At 39.8% G+C, this 14035-nt stretch overlaps 1 protein-coding gene across 3 annotated transcripts in view; it reads left to right on the top strand.

Annotated features, from left to right (window-relative positions):
* tbc1d22a (TBC1 domain family, member 22a) overlaps nt 1–14035 on the top strand; it is a 158461-nt gene that overhangs the window by 48934 nt on the left and 95492 nt on the right. Inside the window, exons 7-9 of one of the 3 annotated variants that reach the window (XM_042217849.1) lie at nt 2879–3007; nt 6932–6994; nt 7478–7543. In XM_042217849.1, the coding sequence (XP_042073783.1) occupies nt 2879–3007; nt 6932–6994; nt 7478–7543 (258 nt within the window). The remainder of the gene's footprint in view (nt 1–2878; nt 3008–6931; nt 6995–7477; nt 7544–14035) is intronic. The other 2 variants (XM_005915698.3, XM_005915699.3) reach the window with 2 other exon arrangements.

Below are 14035 nucleotides of genomic sequence, written 5' to 3'. Positions count from 1 at the left end.
GTGAATGACCTGCAGAGAGCTGGGACCAAAGTAACAAAGGTCACCATCAGTAACACACTACAACGGCAGGGAATCAAATCCCGCAGCGCCAGACGTGTTCCGCTGCTGAAGCCAGTGCATGTCCAGGCCCGTCTGAAGTTTGCCAGAGAGCACATGGATGATACAGCAGAGGATTGGGAGAATGTCATGTGGTCAGATGAAACCAAAGTAGAACTTTTTGGTATAAACTCAACTCGTCGTGTTTGGAGGAAGAAGAATACTGAGTTGCATCCCAAGAACACCATACCTACTGTGAAGCATGGGGGTGGAAACATCATGCTATGGGGCTGTTTTTCTGCCAAGGGGACAGGACGACTGATCCGTGTTAAGGACAGAATGAATGGGGCCATGTATCGTGAGATTTTGAGCCAAAACCTCCTTCCATCAGTGAGAACTTTGAAGATGAAACGAGGCTGGGTCTTCCAACATGACAATGATCCAAAACACACCGCCCGGGCAACAAAGGAGTGGCTCCGTAAGAAGCATTTGAAAGTCCTGGAGTGGCCTAGCCAGTCTCCAGACCTCAACCCCATAGAAAATCTGTGGCGGGAGTTGAAAGTCCGTGTTGCTCGGCGACAGCCCCAAAACATCACTGCTCTCGAGAAGATCTGCATGGAGGAATGGGCCAAAATACCAGCTACTGTGTGTGCAAACCTGGTAAAGACCTATAGTAAATGTTTGACCTCTGTTATTGCCAACAAAGGTTATGTTACAAAGTATTGAGTTGTATTTTTGTTATTGACCAAATACTTATTTTTCACCCTGATTTATGAATAAATTCTTTACAAATCCTACCATGTGGATTCATGGATTTTTCTTTCACATTCTGTCTCTCACAGTTGAAGTGTACCTCTGGTGCAAATTACTGACCTCTGTCATCATATTAGGTGGGGGAACTTGCACAATCGGTGGCTGACTAAATACTTTTTTGCCCCACTGTAGCTTGCATGAACCCACAAAGGCACAGAAAGAACAGGCAGACACAACACAATAAGCACAATCTAAAACCTGAAGGCGCATTTATTATATTTCTTAGAGGGCTTTTACCTGCAGCGGGTGGACGTTATTCAGTCTCTGAGATTGCTTAGTTGTCATCTAACAGGCGGTTGATAACAGGCAGTCGTTTTGTCTGTTGTCATAATCAAAGCTCTTCAGAGAAAAATGGCAAAAAATGGTTCATTCATAGATGTCATTTTAAAATAAAAAGGGACCCTTTGAATGTTTCACAGCTAGATGAACCAGCTTTTTCTTACGGGAAGTAGTTTTCAGGGCCTGAAGTCATGTTTGAGTTCAGTTTTGAAGATTGTAACTCTCTGAATATTTCAGAACGCCTAGCCCCAGCTCTCACTTTTAATAGATGTATTTTTTTTTGTTCGTTTTAGGGCTGACTTTCTCCTCATTGCATAAGCCTGACCGCATAACCAGGATACAGTCTTTCACAAATGCATGCTCACATATGCCGTCTGACAAACACCCCCCTCCACACGCGTACAAATACCCATTTAAAGGTAACTCCCTGAAGAAGCAGAAAGCATTTGGGCAGGAAGCAGAAAGTTTTCTTTGCAAAGTGAAGTGTATCATTTACAAACCATGTAGTCCCAGGTGGTGGAGTCTGGGTTGTGATTGAACTTGGCTCAAAAAAACCTCAAAGCAAGTTTTTTTTTTGAGAGCAAGTTTTAAAATAAAAGCTCATTAAATGGTACTAACAGAAACAAATAGTACTGAGATGGGAAACCTAAAACCATTGTGTGTTTTTAAACACTGGAAAGATGGCCTCCCTGAATATATGCTCAATTAATGAATCCCATGTGGAATCGACAAGCATGTTTGCATGTATTAGAAAAAGACAGGTGAATTGGTTACTCACTACTAATCCTACAAGAGATATGGTGAGCGTCAAAATGAGTTAGCATTTTGAGCTAATGGTAGAAGTCACGCCTGTAGTAATAGTTAGATGAGTATCTGGCAAATGTGAAGCTCTGGCCAGCCTTAACATTCAAAGCCAATCCTCTGTTTGTTAATATTTTGGGAATAAGAGTATCAACTTACCACTCAGTGTTTTTCCAGTCTTCTGTTGTCCAATTTTGCTGAGCCCGTGTGGACGGTAGCTTCAGTTTCCTGTTGTCAGTTAACAGCAGTGGCATCCAGTGTGGTCTTCTGCTGCTTAAATTTTCATTTCCTCTGCATACCTTGGCAGAAGAGCATTACTTGTAATTAGCTTATTAGATATTAATGAGCATTTGAGCTGGTGTACCTAATAAAGCGTACTGTTATGCGTTAATAAACAGTTGATATCTGTAATATATGTTCTCAGGCATAGACTATCCTTGCTGTACAACAGGCCCGCCAACCTGCTGTTCAAACCTACTGTTTGTGAGTGACAGCCAATGAGAAGAACATGACTCAAAGCGAGAGCAGCTCTAAAAGGTAGCTGAACCGAAGCCCAGAATAAGAAAAATTGGGATTATCTTGAAGTGTGAATTATGCAAAGCCACTCAAGTCAAGTCAAAGTTAAAAGTTTGGAGTTGAAAATGAGCCAAATAGGTTCTTTTCAAGCTAAGCTAACCAGCTCCAGGCCTCAGCTTCATCAATAATACACAGGCATGAAAGTAGTATCAATCTTCTCTTTGAGCTGTCTGCAAGAAAGTGAATTAAAATACAGCATTTTTTTTCAGCTGTAACTTTACTTCAAAACTGAACTCTTACTGAATTGAGTCGGATCCAAAAACAAGAATATATGAAGAACTGAGAAGATAAATGGAAAAATCAAATCTACAGTGTGACTTACATCAACATTTAAATGGGTGATGTTGTATGTTTCTCACTCTCTGTCTATCAGGGTTACCTGCCAGCCAACGCAGAGAGGAGGGAAAGCGTTCTACAGAGGAAGAGGCAAGAATATTTCGGCTTCATCCAGCAATACTACGACTCTCGCAATGATGAGCATCATCAAGACACATACAGACAGGTACATGCATATACACGAGCCCACACATCTCGTATGCCTATAGTTTTCTGAATCCCCCAACTTGAGGGACAGAATGAATGAAAGTCTCCAGAAAGACTCTTTCTAATTACAAGAGCATCCTCCCGTTGCCAATGTATTAGCTCAGCATGAATTTAGGACACAAACAGTGTAAGCGTTTGTTTGTTTGTGTATATATATATATGTGTGTGTGTGTGTGTGTGTGTGTGTGTGTGTGTGTGTAAAGAGTGCCTTTTTACAGAATTTGGCCCTGCAGTCAGGATTACTGCCACTAGTTATTTGGCAAAAATGTGATCTTTATTGCATTTTTTTCCCCCCCTTGCTTGTGTTCCTTTGTTCTCTCGTCCTTCTCCCTCATGTACTCGTCTGATTGTTTGTTCATCTGTGTGTGTCTGTGTCACAGACCAGAGACGAGCGGCTTCAGAGAGATACTGAAATTAACAGTATTCTGTTTGGTTCTGAAAATATCCGTTTTTACCCCCCACCACCACCACACACGGATACACACACACACACACACCATCCCCTCGTTCTTACACTCGACTACTTCCCATTCATTTTGAGCCGATAAGGAACATCAAAGTGAACTGTCGATAGCAAAAACACACATTTCTCACATTCCGTCCAATTTCCCATTGATCTCCTCTGCACCGTGCCAGGGAGCTGGCATACTTTGTTTTGATGATTGTTTGGATTGTGTCTTGAAGCCTCCTTTTTCTGCCAGATTCTACTTGTGCTTTAGTGATTTCTAGTTTGTTTGTTTGTTTATTTATTTTTGCTGTGTGCCTGATTATGTGTGTTTGTACATATGTTACTTTGGCATTCATGTTGCTCAGGATGGTGGGTTTGTATTGGGTTTCTGTATTTTTCTTTCTTTTCTTTTTTGATTTTTTTTTCTTTATACATATTTACGTGGTTGTATGTGTGTTTACATACAGTACTCAACAGATCGGAAGACGCCCCTGTGCGGTTTTGCTTACTGTAAATAAGACTGGATGAAATAAGTACAGAAGTAAAATAAAATGAGATAAAAAGTAGCTTACTGTATGTAATAGAAAACAAAGTGGTGCTATATGCACAGTGTGTAAAGTGCAGTGTTTGAGATGAGAATGCATATTCTCTGTTGCACAGACGTGTTCATTTGACATCATTTGAAACTGTGCGATCTCTAAATAGCTGCATTTTTTAAGTAGATCATTTCCTCTTATGAAGAGTCGAAAACAAAGACTTTAAAAACAATACAGTGAAAAGAAAGACCCCCAAAGTAGAAACTCAGTTCAGCAAAATTAAATACCCATGTTAATCACAGTTTTGCTAAAAAGCAAAGACTTAAAATAAACTGAAGTGATCAAGAACTTTCTTCATGTTTAATCTACGTGTCTGCATCATAGCTCCTCGTGGAGAAGAACTGCCCGAGGAGCTAGAAATGCATTTATTGTGAGAATTCTCCCACATGTAAAGCATACAGGAATATCAGTGACCAACCATAAATGAGTCGAAATGAGACGGCTGCAGAAGTAATCAAAAGGTATAGCACGAGTGTCAGACTCAATTTTACTAAGGTTCACGCCAGGAAATGGGGATCACACCAAGGGTCAGGCATATGCAGTTTAATGACATGGTTTAATTTAATCCACAAAATAACATCCCACGTAATGTTGTATATCCCAAAAGTCTGTCTTACATGCAATTTGGTCCACATAAAGGCTTCAACAAAACATCTGCAAGTTTCCCAGCTGTTAGTGTTTAATGTAGCAAAATACTGCAATAAACCGCAGTCGGTAAACTTTGCAGAAATAAGACAGCTACTGAAAGTATCGGGCATAGGAAAAGACATCATATTTAATTATCCATATTTAATTTGTTTTTTGAAATATTTCTAAAGGTTTTCAACAGTCTGTTATGAGGTGGGCACCGCATCACTGTGCAGATGAATTTGCATGTAGGCAGGCCAGAATTTGAGCACCGAATGTGGGTTAAGATACATAGCTGCAAAGGGGCTCGGACCTTAAGTTTGGGCAAGTACTTCAGATTTGGCTCAGGGTTTATCCATGGAAAGAGTGTTTCTGTGGTAGCTCAGACAGTGTAAAGGACAGTTTGTAATGTCAGCCTGTTCGAACAACTTAAAAAAGAAAAGAAAAAAACCCGGTGTAGACTTTAAAAAAGAAGCACAAAGAGGAAATTTATTTTGGCTCACGCGCGGTTCAGCAGGACCACTACAGTGAATGCATAGTCCTGATAGTGAAGCACAGAGAGCGCAGGGGTGTGATGATTTGGAGCTAGTTGAGTGCAAAAGGGAGATGACATTTATAGATGGGACCATCAATGCCTGTGAATTTACCAAAATACTGGCTGACAACATGAGAAATACTGCAGCGTGATGGCGATCCAAATCACGCTGCCAAAAGCACAAGAAGAAGGAACACTAGGAGGTTCATTTGCTTCACTGAGTTTCTACTCTGTGGCCTGCAATTATTAATATAGTAAGTCTGTGTAGTCTTTATTTTGTAAAGAGAAAGTGGGTCTACTGTTCAAGTATGTCATTAATTTTAAGTGATATCACACAGGGCTCCGCTCATTTCTGTTACATGTCATCCTTGTGTTTGTGTGTCCATCATCCATTCTGAATGTCCGTCTGTTTCGAGGTTGTTCTTTTGTCTCTTTTATATTTTTGTTTATGTTCCTTGTAACTTGCCCACAGTGTGTGTGTGTGTGTGTGTGTGTGTGCGCGCGCGCATACGGATGTCCCAGCTTGAACTGCAAACCCTTTTGATGTACTGCAGCAGTTTCATTCTTCCCCAGGAGAAAGTGAGCTAAAAAAAATCTAGCTTTGGTCTTTTTTTGTTATCTTTCAAGCAAGCAGAGAAGAGTGTTGTGTGGAGATGGCATTTTGTTGGTTTATTTCTGGTGCATTAAAAATATTTGGACCACTAGAGGATGAAAATACCGACCCTTCATTTACGATGGCCTTATCAATTACAAAATGTCAAATGTCAAAATACAATTTTAAAACAGTGAGCTGAATGCTACTGGAACTTACATAGAGAATTATTATATTCTCAAAGAGACCACCTCGACCTGCTTCATGGGAAATACCACAACTTCCCATTTTAAAGTGGCCTTGAATACTTTTAGCTTATTTTCTGTCATATATTCTATGAAAATGGTGCACGCTCATATTAAACATGACCAAAGCTTCCTTCCATACCTTGTTTCAACTCAGTCATTAAATCCAGGAGGATTTAGCATTGGTTTGTAGTAAGTTTTGGTGGCTCTGTGGTTAGTAGTGTGGCTTTGTTGCAGAGGGACGCATGCATCAAGATATTAACCATTTCTAAGATGGGCCGCGCTCCACATTAGATATTTTTAATGCAAATCTGTTTATTACATTAAGTAATTCTGGAAACGCACCAACAAAGAGACAAGCCAGACCTCTAAAAACGTCCTCGCTCGATGTAGAAACATCACTATATGTGGAAGCCATCCCTGTGAGCCAAATGCTCAAAGTTCTTCTTATTACTGCTCTTGACTAAGTATGCTATCAAGACAGAAGATGTGTAAATTATTTGGCGTCTGAGGCCCCACCCATCTTTTGCTCAAACCTTCTGTTTGTGAGGGGCAGCCACTAGCTAGAGTGGCTTTTTGAAAACAGTGGATGAACTGATACACTATAAGACAAATAAGGATTATAAGTAATCATGCAAAGCTACCCTATACATTCCAACATATAATATAGAACTGGGTGTGAGTGTAATAACTCCACTTTATGTCCTTTGTCATTTCTTTAGAACACCTGAAAAAGTCTGAAAATGCAGTACATGTGGAGGACGTTTATATTGTGTGTGTTTGTGTTTATGTGTGTGTGTCCGTGTGTGTCTAACACATTCTCTCCCATGTTGCTGTCAGATCCACATAGACATTCCTAGGATGAGTCCTGAATCTTTGGTGCTGCAGCCAAAGGTGACAGAGGTAAGGTGGACTGGATGTGGACCCAATGCCCAGTCCCGTAACCAGCCGCGCACTCTTACAAACAGACCGGGCTATTTCAGTTGGCTTGGCTCCAGCTGCCGCCCTGCATCCGCCTGGCTCCCTTCTGATGAATCTGTCCGCCTGTCGTATCGGTCGTCTGCGGGGTAAACACTCTGAAATGGTGTAAATGTGGTCTCGTACATGCATAAACGCACACACACACACACACATTGATGCAAGCACATATTATCGTAGAGGCATCTTAGCATGCAAGGGCTCTCATATGCAGTGCTGCATTCAAGACCACAGCTGCTATCCATTTCAGAAAACTGAAACCCCAGTCCGACTTCAATCAGAGACACCAATCCACTAACTGTTCCTCTCGCTCTCCGTTCCTGTCACTGTCTGTAATGGCCAAATCTGTGCTAACCTGCCCGTTGCTTCAGTGTTTGTCTTTTTTTTTTTCTCTCCTTCTCTCTGCAGATTCACATTGACATACCGAGAACTAATCCTCTTATTCCTCTCTTTCAACAAGCTTCTGTTCAAGAGGTGAGACCCCTCCAGCTGCACACACACCACCTCACCTAGCAGGGTTTTCCCTTTTCTGCTTTTAGGCAGATTTGGTCCTGGAATTAGAGGCACTGATGATGTTGGACACCTTAAAGACAGAACATGTGAGATGGCTTACACAGAGGGGAAAAACATGACAATAATTAAAACGATATAGGTCGAAAAATGGGGCACAAACTGTGAAGAGTAGTTGAGTGTTAGAGTAAAAATACCGTCTCAAGTCTCAGTATCTTGATTTATTTACTTACTTTATTTAATGTTTTTCTATCTGCCTGCGAGTGTAAAATGGGAAGACCCTTACTTAAGCACTGCATGATTTGGCATGGGGCATATACACAGCTGCTCAAGCGAAGAACACACATGATTTTAATAATTACATGCATGGGATTAGATCCCTTTTAACTTTCACTCTGCATGGTTGGCAGTTTCATATCTTTTTGTTGTGCTTCGTTAGTTCTACTGAAGCATTTCTTATTACAGTTGGGTGCTCTGTTATGGCCGATATAAGAAGTCATTTTCTTCAAAACATCTTGAGCATTATGTTTGAAACATTGAACTATTAGTCACAGTTGTGCACATTGGACAATATGGTTAAAAGCTAGGAAAACTCATAAACACCTTTTTTTCTCATGGTGATCAGTAGAAATGCATAAAAAATACTTTACAGGCATTTGTTTCTCACACAGAGCTGCTGCGCTTTTACATATTTTATCATACGTATAAAATTAATATCAGCTGATTTCACTCAGATCGGGTTTGCTCAGTTTCTCTGTTGATGGGTAAATGCATATTGTAGCTACTTAATATGAATCAGTATCACTTTAAGTCTACATATACTGTGTATTGGATGTTTTTTTGTAATGTTCATTAAAAAAACAACTTTTCCAACCTGTCATTACACTCTATTAGTTCAATTCACTTGAATTGAGTTATGTTCATATAGCCACAAATCACAACAATAGTCACCTTGAGATGCTTTCGAAGAACCTACAATAATCAATACTGATTTTACCTTAAAAAAATACAGTTTTAATTAATAGATTTTTTTGGCTTACTAGGTAATTTGTATTAAATGTGTGCAGATGGTTTAGTTGGCTCAGAAGTAATGTGTTAACACTCATAAGTTACACAAAGTGACAAAGTTGTCGTAACCACAAATCAGTGTTTTTTCTTGACAATAGTGATTTCACATGTCATTTAATAGTTATATCAATGAAGACATTTAAAATCTGATTGATTTGTTGTCTCCCTTCAGAATGTCACACTTCAATAAACATAAATAGGCCAGCCCCGAGGCCAGCTGTGTGAGAAACCTTTAACTATCTACTCATTGTAAGTTACAGAATAACTTGAAATAATGCAAGTATGGTTAGTGGTCTTTTAGCTATGAAATTCTTGTAAGAAGTTACTCCACTGGTCTGAGGGACTATCAGTGCAGCATCCCAGTGCAACTTAACATGGACATTAACCTGATTCCATTCATTTATATTGGGTTAAGCTTATCTTATTATTCTAGTGCTTCAGGGATGGCCTGTCATGAGTAGAACCACTGGCCTGAGAAGCAGAGAAGTGAAAACACAGATAGAAAACTCCATAATGAGGTGGAGGCTAATGAGGTGCCCAGGGCTCCGAGCTGCTTTGTGTGTATACCTGCACAAAGGTGCGAGGAAGCACGCACATACACACTCAGACATCCATACAACATAGTGGGATTTTTGCATTTAGGTGAAAATGTGGTTGATCTTCATTGAACACATGAAGTAATCAATCACAATGCAGACTATAAAAAATTAACAGAACCTCTGTCCTAAAGCTTGGAATCACACCAAGAACAAAGTCTGTAAATTTAAAGAAAACATAAGGATCCAAAGTTAACAGCAAAATACAAGCAGAAATCTCTAAGTTACTAAAACCTTTGTTCACGTGTCCACTTAAACAAAAACCCACCCGATAAGAATGTGTTCATGGAAAAGTAGCACAAAGGAAAACACGGATCTTCAAGAAAGAAATGATGGGTCACAATGTTTATTATTATTATTTATTTATTTTTTTAATTTGCAAAAGACCATTTGATGTTTCACAAGAGTCAAGTTGGCCGCAGGTCATTAAAGAGTCAAGTAATGTCTTGACTTTTGTTAAAAATAAGTCTTAGTATGTATTAAAGTGTTTGAAACTCTGTTTTCTGTATTTCGGCACCTCAAATGACTACACTGCTGAGGTCATAATATGTTGGCAACACGCTAAACTCAACTGTTGCTATAGCTGGGGAACATAAAGGGACAGTTATCAGCAGAATAACATACAAGGTTACGAGAAAAGAAAGCGTGTCATGTGTAGGTTTTTTGTTGTTGTTGTTGTTGTTGCTGTATCAATCCAACTGATAGGATTGATATTTTGATTTAAAAGTCCGACATCTCAGCCGATGCGTTCGTTCTTTCAGACACAAACATAGGCAGATTTTCCTAACATTTGTTAAGAGTAGTTTCTTATTTCCTCATTTACGATCTACCCAACAGTGCGGTGATCATCTGGTTGTTATAATTGTTAACAGGGATGTTGCCAACAGGGAAATTGCAGAGTGCCCTCTGGTGGATAAACCATGCAACATCAACACTTATATGGTTAATTAACTTTTTACCATTTTATTCATATATGTAGTAAAAACAGTAATCATGCCAATAATATACTTTAGCAACTTATGGTTACTTATGTCCGTAAAACGTTTAAAATCCCAAATTCCCCAATGGTTATGCCTCATTTTTCTCAGCCAAATAGCTTTGCTTTAATTATCATGGTGACTGATGCCAGAATGCTTACAAAGAGTGTATTTTCACTTTTTCACATATCTGAAGTCTGGTGCTAAACAAATTTTGAGAGGTAATTAACTTCTTCATACCTATAGGACAGACGTAGAACAATGATCTTATGCCACAATGTGCAATGTTGTGTTAAAAAATAAAACAAAACGCCAAAAATAAGTCAAAATATTTCACACCAATACCAAAACTTTTATCCACACAGTGAAACATGGTGGAGGGAGCATCATGGTTTGGGTCTGCTGTCCTGCCTCTGGTTGCTTTGCAGTCAGTAGGGGAATAATGAATTCAGAATTTTTTCAGGCTTTACTTAGTAGATAAGTAGATTAAACTTAGAAAAGAAGAAGGGTAATATCTTGGAATGGTCAAATCAAGAAGGCTGCTCAGTTATCCAAAGAAAGATGGATGCACTGAAACACTCCTGCAGGAAAAAGCGTTTCTAAAAGCCTCCTGTTGCATTTGTTTACTGCTGAAAGAGGTTGCACGAGGTGCTGCTCCTATCTGGCCTCCACTGCACGTGACTGCTAATGCAAAAATCAGATTGTGTATTTTGTTTAGTCAGACTGCTGTGACTTACATGAAGACTTATGTTAATTCCAAACTTTCTCTTGTACCTGTAAGTGAAAGAAAATGACGAGGGTTGCTGTCATTCAGGAGTGCACAGACCTATAATATGTGCAAACACTTGAATACATACGCACGTTGCCCCAGGCAGTGCCACCTCCCATTGCCCCTGTTTTGTACAGGATACATGTCGAGGCTGTAAGCAGGGAGCTTAGCGTGGAAATGAGATCAGACAAGGAGGAGGCTGGGTGCTTGTTTTCTACCAAGTATCTTATCTACAGTATGCACTATTACTTCATCTGATGTTTGTATTTTTCCTTTTACCTCCATTTCCCCTCTCCCAGATCCCATGTTTTTCTCCCTCTCATCCCCACACATCAGCTCTTCCCGCTTACGTGCTAAATAAAAGCCACCAGCATACACTGAAATATTCAAGCAGTGTGCTCCTCATATATTTTGGTATGCAACAGACTCCCAAGGCCCCCCTCCCTTTTTTTTTTTATATGGTTATGCTTGCTGCGGTGCCACCTGAAAATCACCTCTGCTTCATTTCATTCACTTGTTTGTCTCTGGGGCTCCGGAGATTTAGTCAAGATGGAAGGCAGTCAACAGTCTGTTCCATTTCAGGGAGAGAGGGATATTGAAGCAATTCTGCAGTGATTTCCTAAGTGGTATCTAAAGCGTTGGAGTTTTTCTTGTTTTCGAATACAATATTGTCTTCAGGAGATGTTGATAATCAGCAATTACAAGATTCAAATGTGTTGTGTTTTGCATACAATTTGTGATTACAGGCTAAAAGAGCAGGATTTATCACTCAGCACAGTATGAGCCTTATACCACAAGCTTTTTTAATTTTAGTCTTTGCATAACAAATAGGTATGATGTAAGCGACTCGTATAGTTATTGTAGGATATTTAATAGACTAATGTTTTGAATGTAGGACAGGCCTTTCCCCCCAAAATCTGGACAAGACATCAATGAACATTTTCTTGAGTTGACACCTTTCTTGTAACAATTTCTTTTTTATCTCTGGAGATTATCCTTATCTGGGTCTTGGGGGACTGGAGCTAATGGAATTGAACAATAGTTTTTTGACAAAGGAGACAGAAAAGCTGATTTTGTGACACCCCCCCCCCCAAAAAATAGCCTCTATTATTAGGAGAATCTGAAGTTAAACTGGACTTCTCCAAATGAAGTTAATGTTATCTTCTCCTGAAGAAAATATTCAGTTGCAGCTGCGTTCTCTCTCGCTTTCATATACAAATGATGCCACAGACAAACATACAGAGTTTAGAGTCTTTGTCCTCACAGTAAAACTGGTGCGGACCGGGTAGTTTTTGTGTGCATGAGTTCACTCAAAGCGGTTGCCAATGTGAAATATGCATGTCGGCTTTTGAGGCTGCATGAAAAGAAAGTCCCATTACCCACTCCCCTTGCTCTCACCAGCACCTCTCCTGTGTTTGATGGATGCAGCTTTGATAGGGAAAGAGGTGGTGTGAGGCGTGGAGGAGAAAGCCAGGGAGAGCTTACCATTCTCTTCCACTGTCTTAGCAATGATGGAATTACTTTAAATAAAAAGGCGAGGGTTTTGTGGAGACACTTCCCAGTAAAAACACAAACAAAAAACCCATTACCATGACCATGTTATATACCATAAAACAATGAGGTATGAGGTTATTTAGAAAGTGACAGAAACCTGACATGGTCACCAAAACATAAGGGCTTGATGGGTGCGGTACATCAAGGTGTAAGAAAAATGTGTTTCTGTCTTCGTATTTTGGAGGGAAATCCATTTGCACAACAGAAAAAAACCAAGCTAAACATCAAGCCTCTTCTAATTCACTGGGGCTGACAGTATTAAACAGCCACCCATAACAAAGATGGAAGTGTTTGCCTTGCAAAAAAAAAATGTTGAAAAGAAGGGAAAGAGAAGGAGATGGAGGAGACTGACTCAAAGGGGAAGAGGAAGAGACAGAGACAAAGTGAGGAGGGAGGAGACCAACACCAGAATCAGAGAACAAAGTTCAAAGTGAGTTTTTTTTTTAAGAACAAGAAATACAGCTGAGGAGCTAAAGACTGAGGTGTTGCTCAGTGATGATGGAGAGCCAAAGAAATGGTTCATATTAACTGTGGATGTAGTGGCAGGCCGATATTATATAATTGCTAATTGTAGATGTATTGGCATTGGCAGTAGAGAAGAGGGGGTAGAAACATCCTATTGCCATTTTATGAGTTTTGATGTCACATAGTTTGTTCGCCAAAGCAGTGTTGGTGTTTTCACTGTTGGCAACACGTTTGTTTTTCAATTGCCAAAAACATAACCAATTGATCTAAGCAGATTCAGGTGGACATCTCCAAGTATTGTTATTGGTATCGGCCTCAAAAATTCAGTATCGCTCAAGCTCTACGTTAAACTATGTGACTGTGTCAGCTGACTATAGTGCTATCTAACTAGCTTGGCTAATGAGGTGCATCTTTTGTCCCTTTGCTACTTAGGTTGCAAACAAAATAACTGGGGCCTTAAGCCAAACACTGCAGATGGAAATTAGCCCAAGGCTACAATCTGGCATATTTACATTTGTTAAAATGTTCATTAATATGTATTGTCCCTCTTTCTAAATAAAATCAAATCATTTAGCCAAAAACTGACCAGCTGACAGCTGAGGTTGAGTGACTTTCAGTGCACCTGAACGAGGGAGGGGCGGATGTGACTGAAAAACAGATGACAGTAATCTGCTGGGTTCCACCCCGCTCTGAACCTGGTTCTGCTCGAGGTTTCTTCCTGTTAAAAGGGAGTTTTTCCTTCCCACTGTCGCCAAAGTGCTGCTCATAGGAGGTCATATGATGGGATTTTCTCTGTATGTATTATTGTAGGTCTACCTTGCAATATAAAGTGCCTTGAAGCGACTGTTGTTGTGATTTGGCGCTGTATAAATAAAATTGAATTGAACTGAATGCGTCTTAAAGCAGCCATCGCGTTATTGTGTTTTTTCTAAATTGGACCATTAGCTTCAAAATGAACATCGTTTTGTATCAGATGAGACTAGAAACTAATGATCCAGATCATAAACTCATCAGGAACGTGTCACCC

Source organism: Haplochromis burtoni, unplaced genomic scaffold, assembly GCF_018398535.1.
Source record: "Haplochromis burtoni strain Fernald_Lab_line unplaced genomic scaffold, NCSU_Asbu1 Contig_14, whole genome shotgun sequence".
Classification (NCBI taxonomy): domain Eukaryota; kingdom Metazoa; phylum Chordata; class Actinopteri; order Cichliformes; family Cichlidae; genus Haplochromis; species Haplochromis burtoni.
The sequence above is the reverse complement of the archived record's forward strand: the minus strand, read 5'-3'. Positions and strand labels throughout refer to the sequence as shown.